Genomic DNA, 25660 nt, shown 5'->3' with positions numbered 1-25660 from the left:
GCTCTCCATATACTGTGGCCATAGAAGAGGCATGCCCCTAACTCTGAACCTGGGAATCAGATGAGCCAGGATACCGTATGGCCAGGAGGCATCTCAGCTGAGTTTGGAGTGGCACACAGGGACGATGGGGAGGAGCTCCAGGCTTGCTCGGAATAGCTCTCTCTGGAAATGGAGGTAAAGTGGGGCGGGGGTGCAGGGTGGGGCTTCCTCAGAGACATCTGAGAAGGCAGGTCACAGGATGGAGCTAGAGGTAAAAGATCAGGACAGCCTTGGGGTAGGTGGCCAGGAGGAGAGTGGGAGCTGTAGTGGTGGAGTGAGTGTGGGAACCTGCTCTGCCATTTATCAGCTACATGACTTTGGGTAAATCAACTTAGTTGGGGGCCAAAGAACCTGGCCAACTGCAGGCTACCCCACCTCGAAGTGAGATTCCCAGGAGACAAGTATGGAAGTGTTCCGTAAACCCAGGCAGGGATGGAAAGGATTCTGATTGTTAACTGGGACGCCCACTCTCCCTGCCACAGCAGCTTCCTATGAAGGACCAGCCTGCAGTATAATAGGGATGCTCTGAGGCTGAGCAGCCCTCCTTCTCCTGCTCCTGCCATCTCAAGCTTGGCCTTGATGAACTTCTGGTCAGACTGGGTGAGTGAGGGGGGCAGGGCAGTTCAGGACAGAGGCCCCAGACCCATTCTGGCACAGAGAAGCTCCCCAAAGAGAAGCAAGTGTCCTGATAAAGATCCCCTGAAAAGCACGAGGCCCAGGAGGCTGCTGAGATTCCCCGGGACTCTTGCTTGGTGAGATACCCTGGGGTGGGTCCTGATTGGCACGGAGGGTGCTCAGGAGCCCTCAGCAGGTCACAAGGAGAGCGGGGCGTTTCCCCTCCAAAGTCTCTGCCCACTGAATCCTCCAGATGTGGGGTGTAGGCAGCAGCCCAGACCAAGGCTGGGATATCTGGCAGGATCTAAAACCCAAAGCTGAAGGGTGAGGCCTCTCCTTGCTGACACAGGAAAACACCATCACGCTCCGGCCTGATGCTGCCCCTGCCTGCACCCTGGTCCAGGCTCTGTACCCTGGTCCAGCCTTCCTGGGCCCCTCTCAACTACTGTAGCCTGAAGTGTGGGTGCTGGGCCTGCGCAGCCAAACGTCTGGAAGATCTGGTTGGCTGTTGGGCAGCACCACAGGGCTGCCGTCCCCTGGCCCCCCTCGGCCCTTCCAGGACGAGCTGCTCTGGTGGGAGGCAGGCAGTGATGGATCATACACAGTCTCCTTCAGCGCCAGCCACAGGGTGTCCCGCTTCCCGTTCAGCTGGCCTCGCTCAGGTACTGATTGCTCAGTTTCATCCAGGTCCTCTGGGGAGGCACCCATGGAATCTGGTACTCGGGCACTGGGCTCAGAGGTGCTTAGGCAGGTCTCGTCGGAGACGCTGAGCCCCTCCAGGGTGCTGGCTGAGGAGCAGAGGCAATCAGGTGGCTCTGCAGCCTTGGGCTTGGGGGCTGGGGCTGGGGCTTCTGGTGAGGCCTGCACGGGCTCAGCCTTCTGCCCTTGGGAGTCCTGCCTGGCCTGGGGCTGGGGGCTGGGGCCAGCCTGCTTGTAAGGGGAGGAGGTCTGCAGAGCTGGGCACTGGCTGAAGACTGCCTGGTGGTCCAGGAACAGCTCTCTTGGTGAGGCAGGCGCCGGTGGGGGCCGGGAGCAGCAGGGGCCATCATGAAGCTGTATATCCTCAGAGAGCACAGAGGGCCGGTGAGACAGTTTGCTGGTGGCTGTGCTGGTGTCAAAGCTGGGGCTCCGGCGCCGTGCCAGGGGCTGTAGCTCATACTGCTCTGAGCAGGACCCGGGTGGCCCTGGTCGTGGGCGGCCTACCTTCTCCCCACTTGGCTCTCCAGTTCTGGCGTCCCACGGCAGGTGGGCACAGGGCCAGAGGATCTGCCCACAGTTCTTCTCCGGTCCAAAGAAACAGCAGAGAGACTGGAAGAAGAAGCTGGCAAAGCCACAGCTGACGCACTTGACCATCATGAGGATAATGCCCAGCTTGCGGTAGAGCAGCACGGTGGCAGGCAGCATGAGCACACCAGCTGCAAACAGGGCTGCAGCCCCCATGGCTGTGGCGCGGCTGGTCTGGCGCAGCGAGAAGGCCACGCGGCTCAGGCGGTCTGGGTGTGGGCAAAGGTGATAGGAGATGCAGTAATTGACAGTGAAGTCTACCGAGAGGCCCACAGAGGCCGAGAGAAAGAGCACTTCGGCAGTGTTGAGCTGCCACTCGAGGAGAACCAGGAGCCCCACGGTGAGCAGTACCGTGCCTGCCACAGCCGCCACGGAGAACAGGCTGAGTGGGACGTTCCAGGTGCCCAGCAGCAGCGTGGCAAAGGCCAGCGCCAGAGCCAGGCCGAGCACCACGGCAGGCTCGGTGCTCAGGCTGTGCTGCAGGCTGTACAGCTCCAGACGGCTGGTGAACCAACCCTGGCGGAGGCCGGGCGGTGCCCTGCCCAGCTCTGCGGCCAGCCAGCGGCTGACCTCAGTGTAGAAGTGGTGGGCCCGGCTGTAGTTCCGACTGTACTGGAAGCTGGTCTGGAACTGTAGCACCAGGGCAGTCAGGCTGCCCTGGGTATTGAAGCGGAGCCCCAGGTCACGGGTGCTCTCTGGACCTTGCTCCAGAGCCATCATCTTGAGGCAGTGCAGGAAGAGCTGGGGTGCCCAGGGGAAGCCCGAGCGGCCACAGCAGAGGCCAGGCCCCAGGCGAGCACAGCTGGGGCTCTCCATCCAGCGCTGGAGGGCCTCCACGAAGCACAGCGTGGGCCAGCCCTCTGGCTGGGCACCGAAGAAACTCTGATTCCGAGCTCCGTAGCAGAGTGCCAGCAGCCAGCGCTGGGCCTCGGGACTGCTGGCTGAGAAGGCAGGGTCACTTACCAGCGAGCTGTTGCTGCGAGGGTCCAGGGGGTCCCCAGTGTCTACAGGCAGGACGCCCCACACCAAAATCACGGGCATGTGGCCGCCCTCGCCCTCGGGCAGCCGCTCGAACTGGAATTGCTGGCGGTACTCGGCGTCGAAGCGCTCGAAGGGGTGGCTGGGCCGGAAGACCTGGCCGCGGGGCGGCAGCAGGGTGGGCAGCCGCAGGCGGGGGCTGACGCCGGCGATGTAGGCGCCCCCTGCCGCCAGCGCCGTGAACCAGCAGATCCAGATGTAGCGGAACTTGATGACGCCGCAGGGCAGGAGGCGCTGGAAGAGCAGGCGCGAGGTCCGGGCCGCGGTCCTCCGAAGGCCGCGGAGCCGCCGGTGCAGCGCCAGCGCCAGCCGCCGGGGCGCGCTGCCGGCCCACGGGCCCTGCGCCCGGGCCCCGCAGCTGCGCGCCAGGTAGCGCTCGTGGAGCACAAACGAAGAGGGCAGCCAGGCCAGCGTGAGCGCCAGGTGCGCCAGCACGGCCGTGCCCATGTAGAGGGCGAAGCAGCGCACGGCCGGGAGGCGGCTCAGGTAGCTGGCGTAGAAGGCCGCGCTGGTGGTGAGGCCGGAGACGAGCAGCAGGTAGCCGAAGTGATGCATGGTGCGGCCCACGCGCTGCACCAGCCCCCCAGAGGGCAGCTGGCTCTTGCTGAGGCGCCAGAGGTCGGAGAAGATGAGGGTGTGGTTGGTGCAGACGCTGCTGAGCAGGACGAGGGCCGCCAGGTTGACGAAGGGGAAGTAGTCCATGCGGAAGGCCACTCGGTAAAGAAAGAAAGCCACCAGGAGGGAGCCCAGCACCTCTAGCAGCACCATGAGCGTGAGGAAGAAGGAGCGCAGGTAGAGAGCAATGCTGAGGAAGATGGCAGCCAGGGCCAGCAAGGGGTACACCGTGTCCTGGGCTAGGTAGTGTCTCAACAGCTCCTGCTTGAGGCCCAGATCCATGCCAGTGATGGACGTGTAATTGTCAGAGAGCCCCCAGGGGGTGGCTAGGTGGTCCAGGTAGATGCCCATCATGGAGGCACCCTTTGGGGTGGGCAGGAAGAGCAGGCTGTACTTGAGGGAGGGCACCTGGTAGTCAGCAGTCTGGGGACTCAGAAAGTCCTTGTCCAGCAGAAAGTGCAGAAGTTGGTAGACGGCACTGCTCCGGGAGCACTTGGCGGGAACCTGGGCACAGCGTGGGGGCTTGTCCTGCCCAGGCCCCAGACAAGGGGGCCCCAGGGCCCCACGGTGGTAGTAGAGGGCACAGGTCCGAAGCAGGGCCAGTATGCGGGCTGCGTCTGCTTGAGTAGTGTCCAGGCAGGAGGAGCGGTTGGAGAGCGCTGCTATGTAGTTGCCCAGGGACCAGCTGGGGCAGCACTCGTTGGCTGCGGTACGCTGGCACAGAGCCCCAAAGCGGTGATGGGAGCGAATCTGTAGGGCACAGAGAGCAGGAGAGAGCTCAAGGGCAGTGCAGGGGCCGGCGTTTCCCAGCCCTGTCCGAGGCCTTCTCACCTCCTTTCAGGCTGCGGAGCGGGGGGAGGGAGGCATCCTGACAACCCAGCAGAAGGGGCTTGTCTCAGAGCTGCCTTTGGCTCGCGGCCCAGGTGTCAGCACTTACATCTCGGCTCCATCAAAGAGGAGCCTGGGGAATGCTGCTGCGGCCCCAGCCTGAGCGGTCCTGCCCTAAGGGCCTTGCAGGTCACACGCCTCAGCTCTGCCCTGTCTGAGCAGGAGCAGGCGTGGAAGCGGCAGTCACAGATGGAACAGGGCCACAGGGCCAGGGAACTGGAGCAAACGGTGAGAAAAGCGGAGGCCAAAACCTTCCAGGATCAGGGCCACTGCCAAACCCCGGCCCCCGCTCTGTCTCCTAGTCTGCTTAAACCCTCTTAGGCACAGGTCTGCTTCTTTATCAGACCTCATGCCTCCTTTTCTCTCCCACTTGCTGTTGACATCACAACGGCTGGTGTAGTTACAGAGAGCACCTGCCTGGGAACCAGAGGCTCTGTTCTGCCACCAGCTGGATGTCTGGCCTGGGCTCTGAGGTCATGGTGACTATGGTAACATTTATTGAGATTACTATTGCCAGTCATTATGCTATAGTTTTACAAACTCTATCTTAATTGTCACACATCCTTATGAGGAAAGTACCATTCTTATCCCCACTGTATTATTTGTTTTCCGTTTATTTGTTTATTTTAAATATTTTTTAATTGACTTCAGAGAGGGAGAGATAGAGATATCAATGATGATAGAGAATCATTGATCAGCTGCTTCCTGCACGCCCCACACTGGGGATCGAGCTCGCAACCCCTGCATGTGCCCTTGACCAGAATTGAACCCGGGACCCTTCAGTCCGCAGGCTGATGCTTTGTCCACTGAGCCAAACTGGCTACGGCTTATCCCACTTTATATATACAAAGACTGAGTCACTGAGAGTTTAAGAAACATGCCTGAAGTCACACAGCTTTCGGGAGGGCAGCTGGTAGTCAGTGGTCTGAATTCACCTATGGAATATTAGAGCTGGCCTTGAAATCAGCATCTGACTCCAGAGTACATGCTCTTTTTTATTTGTTTGTTTGTTTTGTTAATCCTCACCCAAGGATATTTTTCCATTGATTTTTTTAAAGAAAGTGGATGGGAGGAAGAGAGAGAGAGATCGATTGGTTACCTCAAGCCTGCAATTGAGGTATATGCCCTTGACTGAAATCCAACCTACAACCCTTCCGTTGGGGGGGCTGATGCTCTATACACTGAGCCGAACTGGCTAGGGCAGAGCACATGTTCTTAACCGGTGCCTTTGGGTACTGTGGATACCCTTGTGCACTGCTTGGATTGATGGGGCTTGCGGCCCTTGGGCTGGGGCATCAGTTCTTGAGCTCCGTTTTAGGACTTTTAGGAAATCCCCAGGCTCTGCATGTTCTGTCTTCCAACACTTGTGTTTTGGCTCTCCTGAAAACAGCTGACTCTTCTTCCCCCACCCAGCCTGGAGCCTCTCCGCAGCATTGGGATAATTTTCTAAGCAGGGAATGCTCTTCCCCAGGCCACCTTGGCAGTCCTGACTCAGCAGTATTTCCTTAGGGTCAGGTTCTTGGTGTCCTGGTTCCCTCCACACCCAGTCCCTGGTACCTCCCCAGCCAGCTCACCTGATCCTGTTCCATGTGACACATGGAATGGATGGCGTGTAGGTTCCACAGGCTCCCCGCTGAGGTGGACATGAATACCAGCTGTGCATAGCGTTTCTCTGCAACACACCCCCAAAGCTCAGCCCTTGTTGCCCCAGGTCCTGGACCCACCAAAGGAAAGATTCTTACCCAGGGCCATGTGAGGTTCATATTCTCAGGAAGCTGAAACCTGTTCCTGGCTGCTTCATCCTGGGCCTGCATCCCAGCTTCTGTGTCCCACCCACACCCAGCTTAACTCTACCTGGCTGGAGCACCTGAGACCTGCCTCATCTTCCCAAATATAACCCCACTTCCTTGGATAAATATGACCAGCTGGCTTCCTTCCCTTTCTGTCTGCCCAAATTTGTTCTTCTGGCTCCTTCTGTTCTAGTAGGTGGGGGTGGGGACCACCATTAAAGTCAGGAAGTGGCCAAGCTGAAGCTTACCAGGGGGACCACAGAAGAAGTTCTCTTGCCCTCTGTCCTCCAGGGGCTCCACCATCCTCCGGGGCCGGACCATGCCCTCCTGGGCACTACTCCAGGGTGTGGGGCTCAGAGTGGGGTGGGGGTTTGAGCTGAGGTATAGAGAAAAGCAATACCAGGCATCATCAAGGGGTGGGGTGCTCAGAGGAGGCCAGACACTACTCCCCAGAGGTCCCCAACAAGCTCCTCTGACCTACCTTTGAGGAGGTCACCCAGTGGCCTCTCTCTGGAGACCTCATTTTTTTCTCCCATTCCCCTCAATGGTGTGGGAAGATGGGAACCCATTACCTGTTCAGCTCAAGGTCTGGGGAAAGGGAGAGCAGCTTCCTGGAGCCCGTGAGGGTCTGCAGTGCTCTCCAGACCACCAGCTTTCGTCCAATGTCTGTGTCCTGAGGCTCAAAGCCCTGAGGGAGGAGGAAGATGAGGCAAGTAGGAGGAGGGGTTTTCCATCTGGTCCTTCTTGGCTCTGCCCCCTTGAGTCCCTGGAGCAGGGAAGGCCAGCTCACCTGCCTGGATTGTTGAACGGGAGTATCATCTCTATACCATCTTCCCAACTGTAGGCTGAGAGCCCACCACTGCCACCCCACCCCCAGCTGGGCCACTCCGACTTGTTGCCCCAGACTGAGCTGAGGTGGCCAGGCCTGGGGCCCCCCTCCCTCCCCTTGACCCCTCACCAGCAAGGGCTTGGAGAAGTCGGGCAGGTGGCCCCCCAAGAGTCCAGCCAGGGTGCAGAGGAGGATGACAGCTAGACACAGCAGCAGCACTGCCACTGGCCACTCAGCAATCAGCTGGGAATAGCTGGGAAAGAGGAGGAGAGCCCGCATGAATTGGTGTTGGGTGTGGTAGCAGGGGCTGGTGAGCTTAGGAGCCACCAAGAAGGACTAGTGGACCTGTACTGGGCACAGCCTGGTCACTCTAGAGGTCAAGAAAAGGCCTAGGCCTACCTCTTCGGCATCCGGAAGGCCTGTTCCTGCCTGTGGAATAGAAGAAAAGACACTTGCTTGTCAGAGTCCTCTTACAGTGGGGGAGGCGGGGGTAGGAGGATAGAGGATGATGGCATTAACCCTCTTAGGCTTTCCCATACCACAGCTAAACCCTTACTTCCTCCTCCATCCAAGCTGCCTCCTTCATCAGAGGCAGGGGCCATCCTGGGCTGCCTTACTGTTGGAGTTCAGATCCCGGGCGGGGGGGCGGGGGGGGGGACGGGCAGTGTTGGCCCTACTTTTTAGCCCAGCCCTCAAATGGGTTCCCATCTCCCCACACCATTGAGGGGAATGGGAGAAAAAATGAGGTCTCCAGAGAGAGGCCACTTCCAGTGGCAGCTGGCCGGCTGCTAGACCCCTCTTACCTGACGCTGATTACATGGTGCTGCACAGATGGTGGCTTCCAGGCCCCGTAATGCTGTGAGGGGGCTGGGGAAGGGCTGAGGCTGGAGCCATGGGAACACAGAGCTGCTCGGTCCCCAAGCCCTGGCAGGGAACTGCCCCCTCGGTATTCCTTCGGTGCCCGGGTATAAGTGAAGTGGGCAGGGGCCAAGGGGCTGGACGGACCCACAGGCTGGAGGGTAGAAGTTGCCGGCGGAGGTCCCAAGGAACTGGAGGGGTCCTCCAGGGGACAGCTGTGAAGGGAGCAGCTCCTTTCTGGGCTTGCCTCAGGGGCCACAGCCTTGCTCTGGGACCTGGGGAGAGAAGAGGCAAGGAAGGTTGGGTGAGGCACACTGGTGAGAGTTTTCTTTCTTTCTTTTAAATATATATTTGTATTGATTTCAAAGAGGAAGAGAGAGGGATAGAGAGATAGAAATGTCAATGATGAGAGAGAATCACCGACTGGCTGCCTCCTGCACGCTCCCTACTGGGGATCGAGCCCACAACCCGGGCATATGCCCTTGACAGGAATCAAACCCAGGACCCTTCAGTCCCCAGGCTGACGCTCTATTCACTGAGCCAAACTGGCTAGGGCAAGAGTTTTCTATTACTAGTCCTGGAGGACAGGCAAGGAGGGTGGGGACCGTGTATCTATAGCCCCAATCTACCTCTTGGGGTCCATTGTCTTATTGACTCATCTGTCCATGCACTCAAAACACACACACACAACATTATTGTCAGCCTGCTATATGCCAGACACTGTGCTAGGCAACGAACGTGCTTTTACATGTATGACCTAATTATTCCTTACAAAAACCTACAGGGGAAGTACTTTCCTTGTTTATAGATTTGAAAACTGAGTTTCAGTGAGATATGAGAGCTGGGCCTTGAGCCCAGTTCTGACTTGCAGTCCTGTGCTCTTGCTGCCGCAATCATTGGTTCATTCTCTTGTTAGATTTTTGTTGAGCACCTGCAACACTCGTGTCCCCACAGATAACTGCTCCTCTCTCAGATAACTGCATAGCTCACACTCTGTTCTCAGTTTAACGATTACCTTCTTGGAGAAGCTTTCCATGACTACCCTCTCTAAATAATCACCCACCAGCTCTCCATCCCCCTACCTGCTTTATAATTCTTCAGAGCAGTTGCTACAACTGGAATTATATGATATAATTGTCACGTTCATTGCCTGTTTCTCATATGAAATGTGAGCTATGGGAGAGCAGGGGCCTGAAGCATTTGTTCATCTCTCTATCCTCAGTGCTTTGCACACAGAAGGTGCCCAGGGAATGTTTGTTGAATTAATATTGAGTGTCAGACAGTCTGTTACTAGTGGTGCTAAGATAAAGAAGTCCCAGTCCTTGTCTTCTAGGCATTCAAAGTCGGTGGGAGATGTGGACAGTCTAACCTCTTGAGTGCTGTGAGAGAAGTCACAGAGGAGGGCTCGACCTTCACAAGGCTGGGGATCGACAGGGAAAGTTTGGCCAAGGCAGTTACTGCCTTTCCACCAACCTTGGACCACGGGACAGAAGGTTTGCTTTGTGAGCGTGTGCACAGTTGGGAGATAGAGTTGGGACCCCCAAGGAACTTGCCAGGAGGACTCAGAAATAGATATCTCTTCCAAGATTACTGAGGAGGGCAACACTCTGTGTAGGGACTCAGCCCACTCCTTGGGTGTGGGGGTAGATGGAGTCCCACCCCAGTGACAGAATTGCCAGACTTAGGACACGAGGAGATGGCCACAGAACAGAGTTCTGGGATGGGTGGCCTTGGCAGAGCCCTGTCTCTTTCCCTCCATTTCCCTGGATCCTGTGGCCTGCCAGAGCTTGCACAGCCCTCATGGGAGAGCAAGGTGTATGCGGAACCAACCCGGGCTTCTAGTCCTGCCTGCTGCACTGCTGAAGGGGCTGTGGGCCGGAGTCCTGATGCAAGTGGACATTGCCCACAGAGGCTGGGTTCTGCCCAGAGACCAAGTAGAGGAACTGTAAAGAATAGGCAAACTCAACCTCTTCCTCCAAGAAGGCTGGCAGAGCCTTATGCTGAGAATAAAATGGGGGAGCAGTGGTGATGTACTCCTGGCTCCGTCATCCTCTAACTCTGGGACCTTGGGAAAGACACACAATTCTCGGAGCATTGGCATCCATGTCTGTGGCATAAGGGTATAATGATAATGATCCCTCCCAGGTTTGGTATTAACTGATATAACATATGTGGAAGACACATTTGCTTTCCTGCCCCTCCTCACACTCAGTGCTGCGGGGAGCATGTAGTTTAAGAAGTATTTTTATATTTACAATTTGACCTCTTTAGGCACCTCAGATAATATATCTCTATTTGAGAACTCCTCATACCTTGAGAATCTCACTATATATCCTATATAATAAAAGGCTAATATGCAAATTGACTGAACAGTGGAATGAACGGTTGCTATGACACACACTGACCACCAGGGGCCAGACGCTCAATGCAGGAGCTGCCCCTGGTGGTCAGTGTACTCCCACAGGGGGAGCACCGCTCAGCCAGAAGCATGGGGAGCTGCAGGCCTATGCTGTCAGTCAGACATACCCTGAGGACTCCGGGACTGTGAGAGGTTGCAGGCCGGGCTGAGAAACTTCCCCACCCTGAGTGCACAAATTCTGTGCACCGGGACTCTAGTCTATATATATAAAAGCCCAGCGACCGGAATGGCAGAACGACTGATGGTTATGATGTGTACTGTGGCAGCCAACTAGCTTGATCCGGGCCCAGATCGGCCCCCAACACCCCGATCGGGGGCGGGGCCAGTGGGCTAACCACCCATGCCCACCCCCCCCCGCCACTGTGCCCCGATGGGCTCCCATCTGGGCAGGCTGGCCGGACCCCACCCATGCACAAATTCGTGCACCGGGCCTCATATAGTATAATTATAAATACTTTCCTTTCTTTTTTTAAAATACTTTCTTTTTTGTTATTCAAAAGCTGAATCAGAATTTGATCTCATGATTAAATCACTGATACCTTTTCTTTTTACTAACAACATTTAGAAAAATAGGAATTTGTTCAATGTTGTTCTAAAACAAGACCTCAGATGACCCCATAAAGTTAATGACATAGCAACCAGTGTCCTGCCAGTTAAATGACCTTATGGGCCCATCTCCATGGACCAAAAGGAAGCTGCATAAATGGCCTGAGTTTATGTGTTTAAGTGTGGACATCTACATCTTGAAGATTTTTATTCTGCAGGTATATTTTGAGCACCTACCACACACTGGGGACTGAGCTTGGTCTGGATTGGACTCTGAAGGCATGAAGATGACCCATTAGTCTTGGTCTCCCTCTTTAGAGCAGGGCCTGCCTTCCAGAGGTCAGGAGGGTGGGGCAACAAGGATGCTTATTCCAACTTCCCGTGGCCTTAAAGCACTCACTGAGTACTTGACTTGTCCCAGGAGCCAGGCTCCCACTCAGCGTCAGTTTCTGTTTCATTAAGGGAAGTCAGCACTCCAGGGGGTGCCGGAGGAGACCATGAGCACACGCCCTTAACCAGTCTACCAAACCTCATAAGCCTAACTCCTTCTTTTGGTGGCTTCTGTTCAAGGGAGAGTCTAGCCTCCACCATTGATTTGCTTTTACTAAGGTCTTCCTGGAGCCATGCCTTTTCTTTTAACCCCTTCTTTCCCTCTCCAGGGACCTAGGATCTACTGTTCCCAAATATCACCCTTTTTTTTTACTGTGCCCATCATTGTCAATAGGTAGAATTTTTTAAAATTGATTTTTCAAAGAGAGAGAAATAGAGGAAGGGAGAGGGAGAGGGAAACATTAATCTATCAGCTGCCTCCTGCACTCCCCCGACTGGGGATCAAACCTGCAACCAGGGCATGTATCCTAACTGGGAATTGAACCAACAACCTTTCAGTGCATGGGATGATGCCCAAACAACTGAGCCACACCGGCCAGGGCAGTGGTCGGCAAACTCATTAGTCAACAGAGCCAAATATCAACAGTACAACGATTGAAATTTCTTTTGAGAGCCAAATTTTTTAAACTTAAACTTCTTCTAACGCCACTTCTTCAAAATAGACTCGCCCAGGCCGTGGTATTTTGTGGAAGAGCCACACTCAAGGGGCCAAAGAGCCGCATGTGGCTCGCGAGCCGCAGTTTGCCGACCACGGGGCTAGGGCAATATGGTAAAATGTGAAAACTCCACATTCTGACTGCTGTAGGACTGGGCCTTTGTCTCAACTCTTTCAAGGAGAACAGCCAAACTCTCCTCAGAATAAAAGCTTTCTCTTGCTAGCCCCTGCTGCCTTCTATGCTCAGGAGACCTAGTAATAATATGAGTTAAGCACTCCAGACTTTGCCTCCCCAGGCGGCTTTCATTCTCACCCTCTCAGTTCCATGGCTCGGACAGGGATGAGCTACTTTCTGGGCTGACTGCCTGGGCCGGCTGGCCTGTAAGCCAGGTGACTGAGACAGGCAGGCAGGGAGATGGAAAGTAGTGATGCAGGCCTCCTTAAGAGGCCAAAGTCATAGTATTCAGGGCCTAGCTGACAGGGCTCCAGACACAGAGCCCCCACTTGGGAGCCTTATTAGGGGCAATGCACATGTGCATGAATCTTTCCCCCAAGTCCACAGACACATAGCCATATGGACATCCATGTGATCCTGCAGAGTGGCCAGGATAGATGGGGAAGCAGCCCATACCACTAGGAAAATAAAAAGGTAATTTCTAACAACATAAAGAATGAACTTTTCAAATTGCGCTGTAGTCAATGCATTAGTAAAGGACTGTGTGTGCGTGCACACATGCACGCCATCATATTCACTATGTATCTATCCCCCCCAGAGTCAATTTGCCTGATTAGAATCAGTGTCTCTAATCAGGGATGTAGAGAGAGGCGCCAGAGGTCCCAGGGAGTTGTTGGAGGAGAGCAAGTGATTCTTGTGCTCAAGAATGACCCTCATGTGCAGGGGAGGTGAGCAGACCAGACAGTGTTGATCCTTGGCAGAATATCCAAGACACCAAATGACTCTCCAGTCCCTTCCTGGGAGTCTCCTGGCCCAGGACCCTGCTCTGCCCTGAAGCTGTTCCTGCCCTGTCCACCCCTGGCTCTTTGGTCAGGCCACAGTCCCAGGTAGACCCTGGTTCAGAAACACATCCATCCTGTGTCTCACCCCTTTGAAGAAAACTCTTGGCCTTTCAGATGGAAAGGTGGCTAAATCTGTCCAGGCTGATGTGTTAACAATAGAGGGCAGGAAACATTTCTTTTCACTTGTGGGGCATCCTCTTGCTCTGAGGTACAGAATGTACATTTCAATTGGAGCAGTCTGGAGACCATGTGTCCACCTCTGCTTTGTGCCTCCAAAGAATGCCTCTCATTTCAGTCCAGGCAGGGTAGAAAGGCAGTGTCATGTCAGGGGAGGGGTTCTGGAGGCGGCAGCTCTAACAGGGCACAGAAATTGCGCCATGTTGCTACCTAGCCGGGCTGTTTCCTCACACATATGGTGGAGGAAGAGAGAGGAGAGCACCAAGACCTGGGCCCTCAGTGGGGAAGTGTTCCTCCCATCCGCCCTCTTGGGGCTCCTGGGGTTGGGGTGGGGGGAGGGGGAGATGGTTCTGACGGTGGCCTGAGCCTCGGTCAGGTCTCCAGAGAGTGCAGGTAGCTGCCACAAGCGGAGACTCTGGCCCACACGTGCGCAGCTGGCCATGCAGGGTAGAGTGGACAAAGCCAGTCCCTGGCGTGGCCGCCGAGTGTCTGCCCTCCCCAGGACACACACCGTGGCGAGCCTCCCATCTACGATACACACACACCCTCCAGCACACTGACATGCTGGAACCCGGACTGAGTGGCCGCAGGCTTGGGGCTCACTGAGAAGGCGCGCGGGCAGGGCCTAGAGGGAGTGGCTCGGAAGGCCGGTGGGTGGGGTAGGGTGGGGTGGGGTAGGGGAACCCCGGGTCTTAGAGGTATGGTAGGAACAGTGGGAGGGGCAGCTTCCCCGGGGCGACGAGGGAGGTGGGAGCTGACAGTAGGGGGTATCAGCGAGAGAGAAAATTGACTTGGCAGAATGAGGGCGTGGCCAGGGGGCCCGGAGCCTGGAGGCGCCGGAAGGGGCTCCGACAGGGGCTGGGGATTGCATGGGGTGATGGATGGCGGCTACTGGGGATACCTGGGGCGGGGGTGCTGAGAAGGTCTGAGAGTTGGGTTTGTGGAGTGGTCTGCCCTACCTGTCCGGAGAGCTGCCATCTGGGGCCAAAGACTCCCCCTCGTGCTGCTGCTCCCCTTCCGGACCCGGGCCGGGAGCCGAACCGCTACCGCTGCTGCAGCTACCTCGGTCCATGCCCGTGGGCGGTGCCGCTGTCCGGGCGCTGGTGCTGAAGCGGTCGCGGGGTGGGCTCCTGCGCATGCGTAGACGCCGGGCGGGCCGATTGCTGGGCGGGGCCGATCAGCAGCCCAACCAATGGGCGCGGCCCCGGGGGGCGGGGACAGAGTCTACCCGCGGCGCCGCTGCCCAGAGCTGGAGGCTCGCTAACCCTTAAGACCCCCGGGCTGGTGGTGTGGGCCCCTTAACCAGGCCAAGTCTGACAGCTGCTGTTAGGAGTCCGGCTTCCTGGCTGTCGTCTGCACTCCGGCCTTTCTTCAGGGGCGTCGATCTTCCCGTAAGGAACCAGGAAGCGCGACCCGGGCACAGTGTACAGAGCCTCGCAACTTGAAATGCAGACTTTACCCGTCGGAAAGAGGGAGCACGGCACAGGGCATTCAGGGGAGAAGTCCCACATTTCTCTCGGCTCCGTTCAGCGACCCCCTTTCCTCTCCAGTGGGGCTAGGCATCTGCTCAAGTTGTGTCTTCCTTTACGCTCATCTGGACCTGGACCTGAGTCTGCGCCCATCAGACACGGAGCCCCAATTCTGTTATTGTGTGGAGTACAATGGGGAGGGGGAAGAAAGACACTCAATAGCATCCCTGGCTCCTTTTCTTATAATCACCCTACTTGAGCCTGGGAAGTACCCAGTACCCACTCCCTTGCTGCCTTTCCCGTCTGGGAATGACTGTGAGGGAGGGGAGGTGTGATGCGCTGTGGCTAGGGCTGGCCAGAGGGCTGTGGTAGCACTAGAATCGATAGGGGCAAATGTAAGAAGTCTGGGTGTTGGCGAGTGGAGAGGGTCCCAGATGTAGGGTTTGCATAAGCAGAAAGGGTTTCACAGCAAGCACGCTGGATGTGTGTGCAGGGAGGGGCCTTGGTTGAAGAATGGGGCTGGGGGCGAGAGTTAGAACCAGAAGCCTTTGGAGTATAGATATCCCAAAACTGTGTGCAAATGCCATTCTATGCAAGGCATAGGTCAGTAGGGGGTGGGGGTGGGAAATCTAGATGTATAGAAGCGGTAGGCCTGCCCCGAGTACCTTAGTTTGGTTGGAGAGATAAAAGGCTAGCCCATAAATTGGTGCTAACTGGGTAGGCTGTGGTCAGGCCCATGCGATAGTTGATATAAGCTACAGAGAAGGAGGCAGTGTGCAGAGAGAGGACTTCTCCTTTCCTAATGGGCTTTAGGGGAAGCGTCATTGATGGCAGAGCCTCAGGTGGCTTGGAAGCAAGGAATTACCGACCTGGGGATAGGGCAGGGATGGTGGTGGCGGTGGGGAACTGTGCAAAGTTAAGGAGGCTGGGAAGTTCAATGTATGTTCAGGGAATGGTGAGAAATACATCTGGACAATAGGGGTCCATTAAAGGTTTCTGACCTATAAAGTGAAGTAAGATGGAACTTTGGGAGGCCCTTAGGGTGTATATGATGGGCCACATTTGAGGCCCTCTGATTGGAGGAAGCAGAAGTGAAAAGGAATGGAGAGGTGGCCTTATACCACCAGAGGCTGTGGGGACCACTCAGCCCAGGTTCTAAGAATGCCTGGCTGGGTACCCCATTCTCACAACTAGGGAACTCAGAGACTGCTGGCCCCTGAGTGACAGGTTGGATGTGACGGAAGACAGGCTCTTTTAAGAGTAAAACATGGTGCCCAGGCCTGTGTGGCTCAGCTGGTTGGAGCATCATCCCGTGCACCGAAGGGCCATGGGTTTGATTCCCAGTCAGGGCACATACCCAGGTTCAATCCCCGGTTGGGGCATGTACAGGAGGCAACTGATCAATGTTTCTCTCTCACATCTCTCTCTCTCACATCTCTCTCTCTCTCTTTCTTAAAAAACAAAAAGGAATAAAGCATAGCCTTTAGGAAGCTGTTTTTAGGAAGAAAAGACTCTGCAGGTCAGCAGGGCAACCCACTCAGGCTTCCCATTCTTGTGCCTTTGTTCTTCTGCTTGCTCAGTGATGTGGACCAGGGGATGGCCCACAGGACCCTTGGGGTGGCTCCCCCCCAGGCAGTGCCCAGGGCCAGGGTCATGGTCATGCCCACCATCATGGCAGTGCTCCTGTGGAAAGCCAAATGAACAATGTTAGAGTCAGCGGTCAGTGCCAATCTCACCCCAAATCGACACTCCTCCTCCCTTCTCTCTACCCCCTACTGTAGAGGACTCGGGATTCTGGGGCACTAGCAGGGGATCATGCTGGAGGGTTGGGAGGCAGACAGCAGTGACAGTTCCTAGCTCTGGGCCTTTTGCTTTGATGAAACCAGAGTACTGAGCAGACAAAAGGGAGGAAGCCAGATTCATTTGTCTCCGTTCCTAGAGTTGAGATATGACTCCCACTCCCTGGACCTCAGTTATTTTATCTGTAACAAAGAAGCAAAATGATCTCAATCTCATCTTCTCCCTTCTATCACCCAGGAACCCTTGTAGAGTGACTAGAGGTTTTGCCATGCTAGGAACTGCAAGCCGACTGTACTTCAAAGTGAGGGTGGGGCTGGGGAGGCTACAGAGGAGCTCACTGTGGGCCAGAGGCAAGGAGGAGACAGGAGGCAGGGTCAGGGGAATTGTAGGATTTGTAGGAATGGAAGAGGAGGAGGAGAAAAGGAAGACTAGGAGGAGGAGGAGGCGGTGGAGGAGGAAGAGGAGAAAGGCAGCTGGAGGGTGGGAGGAGACCAAAGGTAGGAAGTGGCAAGTCAAGGGTATTTGTGTTCACTATGTAGGTAGTGCATGCATGTGTGTGGGTACACGGGTATGTGCTAATTTACATAAAAATAGCTGTGTCTGTGTACATGTGCATGGGTGGGTGCATATGCATGCCTGCTGTGTACACAGATATATGCATATGGGTGCATGTGCATGGTTGTATGCACAGGACAATGGGAATGTGTGTGAACCTGTGCCTGTCCCTGAATAGGTGCCAGACTCAAGAAACCAGAAAGAATAGAAAGTAAAAATCAATGCTTTACTGCCTCCGCCAGAAGAGGCCTGGAAAGAGGGTGGTTTAACCTTCTGCCTTGGCTGCAACCACTCCTGAGGCCCCACGGTCAGAGGGGTTTCTCTGCCTCTTGCAGGACGAGGGAAGAGAAGAGCGATAGCACCTTGCCTGGGGTCCTGAGGGAGCAGGGGTAGGGCTGTGCTCCTGCTCTAGGGGTGGGATACCTCCCAGGCTGCTTCTGCCTCTAGGACCTCGTAAAGACTGGGGAGTGGGGGCTGCCATGGGGGTGGCAGCATGGGGGAGGAGCGGGAGGCAGGCTCCAGGACTAGGGGCTTTCTGTGACCATGTTAGAGCAGTCCCTGCCCCATCAGGCTCTGTGATGCCTGGAAATAGCCCCTTCCTACCCTGCCCACCTCTCCTTCCATGACTATTTTTATGGTAGGACCAGCTCCAGGCCTAGGGGCTGGGTCTGCCCGTGGTAGCGATGGAGGGATTGGGGGAGCTGGCAGCCGCCCTGCTCTGGCCTAGTCAGGTCATCGGGGCTCGGTAGTGTGGTTGGGTTTGAGAGCAAGCCAGCCATCCAGGAAGGCTGTGGGGGTAGCCAGGAAGGCAGGAAACATGAACAGGAGGGGAAGCAGCAGGAGAGCGGATGGGCTGCTGGGGCAGGAAGGGGATGAGAGGAAAGGAGAGAAACAGATGGAAAATATGAGAGCAGCTGAAGAGAAGGCTGCAGCCGGCAGGGGGTGGATGAGTACGGTGGGGCTGATGTCTGTGCCTGCTCCCCGCTCTTCATTGGGAAGGTCTGAGAAGGCGGCTAGAGGTCTGGAGGACATGGCAGCAGGGAGGAAAAGGGAAGATGACTGGGAAACTGTCCTACCTCCTGACCTGTGGGAGAGAACGGGAAAAAGAAGCAGCTTTGGTCACGTGGTTCTGCAGTGAGAAGCCAGGTCTCTCCCTGGTGCTGATTCTGTGCCCACCCCCACCTCCAGCAAAGGTCTTCAGACTTGATCACTTGCCTGACCATTATTCCTTCCTTCGTTCACTCAACAACAGGCTATTGAAAGTTAATGCAAAGTTCAGCTGTGCATTCCCATTTGCTCAAGAGCCGGCTGAGTGCTCCTCATGGGGGCGGGGCCAGTTAGGAAGTGTGGGCTCTTCTCCCCACCCTGTCAGCTGTCTGTCCTCCAAATCTCAGGCAAACTCCAGGACACTAAGGGAGACACTCTGCACTGGCAAACCCTGATTCTTCTGCTTCTACCCCCAGACAGGCCCCATCCAGCCTCCCCATGTGCCCCTCCCCCCAACCCCACTTTTCTCAGCCCAGCCTCTGCTCAGATCCTCAGCTGTTTGTTGGCTACTGCTTATGATCTTCTGTTTCCCTCTGTTAGCCTTTGCTCATATCTCCTGTTACTTGAAAATCTCTCTGGCTCAACTCTGTGTTGCTTTCCTGCAGGATGTCTGGTTAGATGGGGCCATTCTGCCTGCCCTGCCTGCTCAGCTGCGACCCAATGGCTCGTTCTTCAGTAACCAATCTGAGTGGTCCTGGGTGTTCTGAAGGGACCCTTTGGTGGGAATTGCCTACTCAGTGAGACATATTTCTTTTTTAAAAATATATATATATATATTTTATTGATTTTTTACAGAGAGGAAGGGAGAGGGATAGAGAGTTAGAAACATCGATGAGAGAGAAACATCAATCAACTGCCTCCTGCACACCCCCTACTGGGGATGTGCCCACAACCAAGGTACATGCCCTTGACCGGAATCAAACCTGGGACCCTTGAGTCCGCAGGCCGACGCTCTATCCACTGAGCCAAACCGGTCAGGGCGAGACATATTTCTTGAGGATCAGGATGGTATTTTGTTCCTTTAAAAAAATATATATATAGATAGATAGATAGATAGATAGATAGATAGATAGATATAGATAGATATATAGATATATATAGAGAGAGATTTCGAAGAGGAAGACATAGGGAGAGAGAGATAGAAACAACAATGATGAGAGAGGGAAACATCATTGACTGGCCGCCTCCTGCATGCACGCCCCACACTGGGGATTGAGTCTGAAACCTGGGCATGTGTCCTGACTGGGAATCAAACCATGACCTCCTGGTTCTTAGGTTGACGCTCAACTTCTGAGATACACCGGCTGGGCTTTTGTTCCTTTTGAGGGAAGCCAATGGCACAGCTGCCAAGAGCTGAGTTCTGGACTCCAGACCTAGCTCCACCTCCATGGCCTCTCCCTGAGCATAAACCCCTAATTTCCCTGGGCCTCATTGCACAATGGGAGAAGCATCTGTCTGTGTTATTTCTGAGGTTGAAGATGAAGGATGTATGAGAATGTTTCTTAAACTGCAAAGTGTTCTACAAAGTGTAAGAGATTGTTTTCATTTTGGAAGCCTACCTCCACCATCACACAAACACACCTTCTTGGCGTGCAGTACATAGAGCTGATTGATTGCCCCTGCCTTTACCTCTCTTTCCTTCTCACTTCCTTCTTCCATCCACAGCTTCTCAACCACAGTAATTCCCTGGCTCCATCTTTATGGGGCAAGTACAGAGACTGACACAAGGAACACCTGTGGTTCAACAGGTAAATTTTAGTTCACTGTAATCGAAATCTCCACCTTTCCTTATTCTCTCTCAGGGATGTATACACACAGCCCATCAAGGGATAAAAGGGATAGAACTGCTCCCTCTGGCTTAGCTTGGTACCCAGTACGGAGCTGGGCACTGAGTAGGTGCCAGGCATGAGTGTTGAATGGATACAGTGGGTTCACCCCCATGGTGGGTGGACAGAGACATGAAAGCATCATGCACTGGTCCCTGAAGCACACACCTTTACACATGACCCCCAGACTCACAATTATATATTAACTAGAGGCCCGATGCACGAAATTTGTGCAAGAGTGGGCCTTCCTTCCCCTGGCTGCCGGCACCAGCTTCCCTCGGGCACCTGGGACCTGGGCTTCCCTCCTGCCCTGGCTTCATCTGGAAGGACATCCGAAATGACGTCCGAACATCCGGTCTAATTAGCATATTACCCTTTTATTATTATAGATTCAATTCCCCTTGGGTCAATGTCAGTCATGTTAATTATTCATGTTGTGTGCCTACCATGTGATTTTCATGGTGATCCTATAGATCCCTGTCCCTGTGTAGACAACTGGCATAAAGGTGGGAGAGGATGGCTTGGTGACATCAGTTCACCCAGAGCAGGGAAGAGCAGGATGGAGTTAGTGGGTAGGGGCCTATGGAAGATCCAGGGACCCGAAGACCTTTGCAAGTGAATGGAAAGTCTTGTTCCTGTCTCCTCCCACCAGGATTGGCAGTTGGTGGGAGGCCTGGGGTCTGAGCCAAGTTGTCATTCACCAACAAGTGTGTTCTCATTGGATGGACTACTGAGGAACTCTGGTGCAAGGTTGGCCTCATCTTGCTTGGGGCTGGCAGGTAGGTCACAATGGACAACCCCAGAATGGACCAAGTACGCACACAGTACATTCATTTTTTTCTGACCCACAAATTAGAATACATTATGTAACAGAAATACTTGACGTCAGGGCTCTCTGGTACTCATATAGTTGCTGAACATAGAAGCATGAATGTTCACACACACATACACACATACCACACACACACACACACACACACACACACACACACACAAACACACACACACACACACACACACGGATATTATTCAGCCATAAAAAAGGAAGGAATTCTTCCCATTTGCAACAACATGGATGAACCTTGAGACATTATGCTAAGTGAAATAAGTCAGACAGAGAAAGACAAATACTGTATGACCTCATATGTGGAATATTAAAAACAGAAAACAAATTTTTTTTAAAAAACTCCTCAGCTCATAGACACAGAAAGCAGATTGGTGGTTATCAAAGGTGGCGGGGTGTGTGTGTGTGTGAAATGAGTGAAGGGGATGAAAGGTATGAACTGTTGCATACCTTAAACTAATATATGTCAATTAAACCTAAAAAAATAAATAAAAAGGCCTTGGACTGTCTCCCCAATTCAGGACAAGTGCTTGAGGGACAGGAGTTGGTGGCTCTGAAAGGGGACTAGTCATTCAATCCATTCAACCCTCAGCCAAACCCTTCTGCCTGGCATGGCAGAGGCTATAGATTCAAGTATAACTCAAGCAGAAGGTGGAGGTTCAGGGGCTCGGCCAGGAATGGGACCAGGGCAGGTGAACAGGCACAGACACACAGACATACAGCACACAGACCACATTGCATTGATGTGAGACACAGACTAACACACACAGATGCAGGACACCCACCCTAAGAGACACGGGCACAGATACCAATTCAGTACACAGACACTTCTACCCAGAGAGACGATGACCACACAGACCCGCCACACACTCTCACAGAGAGCCCCTCCTGTCCCCGCCGCAGCCAGCAGAGCCAGACTCTTACCTGTGAGCGCAGAGCAGGGGTCGGGGGAGTCTGAGGCTCTCCCGGTGCTCAGGTGTATTTGTACAGAGCGGCAGTTTTCAACTAGGGTGTTGCAGCACACCGGTGTGTCACATGCAATACCTGACTATTTAGTCAGGGGCACTGACCTCTTTTCCCTTAGATTGTCAAATAAAAAAAGTGATAACAGCCAACACAACAATAGCTGTCTAGTGTGAATGAATCAAAATTACACTTTTTTTTTTTGTCAAATCGGCAAAAATATATTTTTTGTCATGCGGCAGAATTTTAGTAAGTAGTTTATGTGTGCCATGACATGAAAAAGGTTGAAAATCACTGGTATAGGGTGGGGAGGGGCTGGGATGGCTCAGGTGCACTGGGAGGATCGTGGGCAGAGGGTGGGGAGGGGACAAGGGGGGTGGGCTAATCTTTATCTGGGCAAAGAGGAGCTGGAAGCAGTTTGCATGCGTGCGTGCGTGCGTGCGTGCGTGTGTGTGTGTGTGTGTGTGTTTGTAACAGGCAGAGAGAGTAGGGAACAACTCATTACCTGATTGGTCTGGTAACAAGAACCATTGGTCAGACCCTGGCAAGGCTGTTCAGCACCCAGGGACTGGCTCTAAATATTTGTGGAGCTGCTACTGAGTCCCAAGCCTTTTGCTGCTTCACACACTTGAATCAACGGATTCCTACCAAACAGACAGGATTCTCACCTGCTTCCGTGGGTGGGGGAGGAAACAGTGACCTGGTGGAAGGAACAGGTCGACGACTTGCCCTGAATACCAAATCCCAGTCCTGAGTGCTCAAACGTGCTGCTGCAACCCAGGGCGCCATATTGTGAGTGGACATTAAACAAGTCAGAAAAGGGGGCTTTCTGGATGGAATTTAGACAAGACAGAAAGGAGCCTGGGTTTTGAAGTCCAGGCTGCCAACTTGCTCTGCGCTCTGCTAGCCCCTGTGTTCTGGCCTCCACTGAGCCTGACCTGTGCTGTGAACCACAACCCTTTGCTCTGTGTGCCTGGCCCACTGGCCTCTCCTTACGCCCTGCAGACAGACCAGGTACCCCTGTTACAAGCTCTCCTAGCTCCCTGGGTCCTTTCTTCTAATGTTGCCTGCCCCACTGGACTGTATGCTCACCTTAGTATTCCCAGGGACTGGCCCTTAGCAGTTCTCCTGGCACTTAGCAGGTGGCCAGTAAATATCTGGTGAAGTTGGAGTGTAGTTACTGTTGGGTAATAATGAAATATTTTATATATATATATATTTCTGTGGTTTATGCTTTGTGTTTTTTCTCTCTGTTACATATATATACTAGTGGCCCGGTGCATGAAATTCGTGCATGGGGGGCGGTTCCCTTAGCTCAGTCTGCACCCTCTCTAATCGGGGACATTCCTCGCACAATCTGGGACCACTGGCTTCTAACGGCTCACCTGCCTGCCTGCCTGATTGCCCCTAATTGCCTCTGCCTGCCTGATCGCCCCTAACTGCCCTCCCCTGCCGGCCTGATCTTGCCCCCAACTGCCCTCCCCTGCAGGCCTGATCTTGCCCCCAACTGCCCTCCCCTGCCTGCCTGATTGCCCCTAACTGCCTCTGCCTGCCTGATCGCCCCTAACTGCCCTCCCCTGCCGGCCTGATTGCCCCTAACCCCCTACTGGCCTGATCTCACCCCCAATGACCCTCCCCTGCTGGCCTGATCGCCCCTAACTGCCTCTGCCTCACCCCCCCCCACCACCACCACCATGGCTTTGTCCAGAAGGAAGTCGGATGTCTGGAATATGGCCAGTCAACCTGGTCTAATTAGCATATTATCCTTTTAGTAGTATAGATAGATTATATAGGATAGGATTGCTTAAATGGGGGAGGGGGGGAACAGAGCCCTTTTCAGCAGGAGGAGGTGCTCTTGGCAGACAAAAATACATAACCCCTACATCTGGACTGATAGCCAGCCATATGCACTATTCTGCTAAATCAGTCATTAAAAAATTGAACTGCTTTCTTACACCTTACACCAAACAGCTGTTGCTCTTAAAACCCCTCCTCAGCCCCCACCTTAGATTCTGCCTTCACAGTTCACCCAGATTAGGTTCTGATTGGTCGGTTTCTATGCCATTCAGCATCTCTAGGCCTGATCAGAGAGGCGGGGCTGACCAGCAGCCGCCCCAGGCAGCAGGCCAGTGGGCTAAACTGCCTACCTCTTGGAGAGAAAGAGAGCCTCGCCAGCAGCCTGGGGTGGCTGCTGATCAGCCCCGCCTTTCTCTCTCTCCGAGAGGTCAGCAGTTCAGCCCACTAGCCAATCCCTGCCCACCCAAGCCTGCTGCATGCGCAGCCTGGCATTAGTTAGTCCCTTCGGTCATTTTGGATGTTACGGACCCTGGCTCTTTATATACACACACACACACACACACACACACACACACACACACACACTAGTGACCCAGTGCACGAAATTCATGCACATCCAAAGGGGATTAATTAGAGGAAATATTGCTATTTGCCCTTTCTCTATAATAGAAATGTCAGAGATGAAATAAAATTAGTAAAATGTATATGAAAGTCTTCCACCTGTCAGAGTCTGGGGTGCACGATTGGATCCAGAGTCAAGTCCCCTCCCACCTAAGTGCGCCTCAAAATTGCCTGAATCCCAGACCCAGCTGGCCTCTCCCCTGCATTGGGCTAGATCCAGACCTGGCCGGTCCCACCCTTGCCAAGCCCCACTGGGCAGGGGGCGCAGCCTCAGGTCCCCTGGCCCGGCATTGGGTGGGGGGTGCTACCTGCGATCCCTTGTCAAGCCCCGCCAGGTGGGGGGCGTGCCTTGAGGTTCCTTGTCAAGCCCCGCCAGTGGCGGGGGCGGGGGGGCGGGGTGAGGGTGCAGCCTCAGGTCCCCTGTCAAGCCCCTCTGGGCGGGGTGGGGGGGAAGGCCTCAAGTCACCTGGCTCCGGGGCAGGTGGTGCAGCCTGAGGTCCCCTGGCCTTGCGCCGGGGTGGGGGGCGCAGGCTGAGGTCCCCCGGCCTGGTGCCAGGGCAGAGGGCATGGCCTGAGGTCCCCCGTCAATCCCCGCTGGGTGGGGGGAGCAGCCTGAAGTCCCCCGGCCTGGTGCCAGCGTTGGGGGTGCGGCCTGAGGTCCCCTGTCAAGCCCCATAGGGGGAGGGGGAGGGCATAGCCTCAGGTCCCTGCTGATTGCTAGTTGAGGCTCGTTTCGGGAACTCTCTCTCTCTCTCTCTCTCTCTCTCTCTCTCTCTCTCTCCCACTCTATAAAATAAATGGAAAAATATCCTCCAGTGAGGATTAACAAATAAAAAGTTACATACCTAGTCTCCGGGTTAAGATGGCAGAGTGTGGTTAGAGCAGGTTACAGCTCCTCGTTGATTATGTTCAGCCATCTGGTAAACCTGTCCAGATTGCATGTGCTTTAGCTGCTGTAGCTAGAGGAGCCCCCACCCCCCTTCAGTGGGAATTAAAGCTGCAAATGGTGTGGTATTGGCAACTGAGGAGAAACAGAAATCCATTCAGTACGATGAGCAAAGTGTACACAAAGTGGAGCCAGTCACCAAACATACAGGCTTGGCTATAGTGGCACGCGCCCAGATTAGAGTGCTTGGGCACAGAGCTGGAATCTGGCTCAGCAATATTGTCTTGTTTACCAAGAACCCCTTCCCACCGCTCAGCTGGTGCAGAGTAGCTTCTGTGATGCAAGAATATGCCCTGTCACGTGATGTTCGTCCATTTGGGGTGTTTTACAAATTTGTGGTTGGAATGAGGGGGGACCATATTTAAAGCCACAGCAATGGGAAAAAACCATGTGAATGGGAAAGTTTCCTTGAGAAAAGATATAATGAAGATGTAGAACTTGAAGATGCCATTCATACAGCCATATTAACCCTAAAGGAAAGCTTTGAAGGGCAAATGACAGAAGATAACATAGAAGCTGGAATCTGCAATGAAGCTGGATTTAGGAGTCTTACTCCAACTGAAGTTAAGGACTACTTGGCTTGTAATGAAGTGACTGAAAAATGCAGAATTTCAGATGATTTCTGTACTTAA

General features: G+C 54.3%; 1 protein-coding gene and 1 pseudogene across 2 annotated transcripts; one reads left to right on the top strand and one right to left on the bottom strand.

The window, feature by feature from the left end:
• Positions 1-1092: 1092 nt before the first annotated feature.
• On the bottom strand, positions 1093-14247 carry DISP2 (dispatched RND transporter family member 2; the record flags this gene model as incomplete). Its single annotated transcript, XM_079769800.1, has 8 exons — positions 14120-14247; positions 7902-8231; positions 7498-7527; positions 7228-7351; positions 6842-6957; positions 6518-6645; positions 6054-6151; positions 1093-4341 (listed from the first exon to the last, which is right to left on the bottom strand). Exons 1-8 carry the CDS (start codon positions 14230-14232, stop codon positions 1093-1095), a joined length of 4188 nt encoding a protein of 1395 aa, XP_079625926.1. The 5' UTR covers positions 14233-14247.
• On the top strand, positions 14231-25660 carry LOC307098257 (proteasome subunit alpha type-2-like; annotated as a pseudogene). The gene is made up of 2 exons: positions 14231-14282; positions 24968-25660. The product of its transcript is annotated as a proteasome subunit alpha type-2-like (transcript).

Source organism: Cnephaeus nilssonii (genome assembly GCF_951640355.1).
Source record: "Cnephaeus nilssonii genome assembly, chromosome: 4".
NCBI classification, from domain to species: Eukaryota; Metazoa; Chordata; class Mammalia; order Chiroptera; family Vespertilionidae; genus Cnephaeus; species Cnephaeus nilssonii.
Note: the sequence above shows the minus strand (reverse complement) of the source record. Positions and strands in the feature narration are given on the sequence as shown.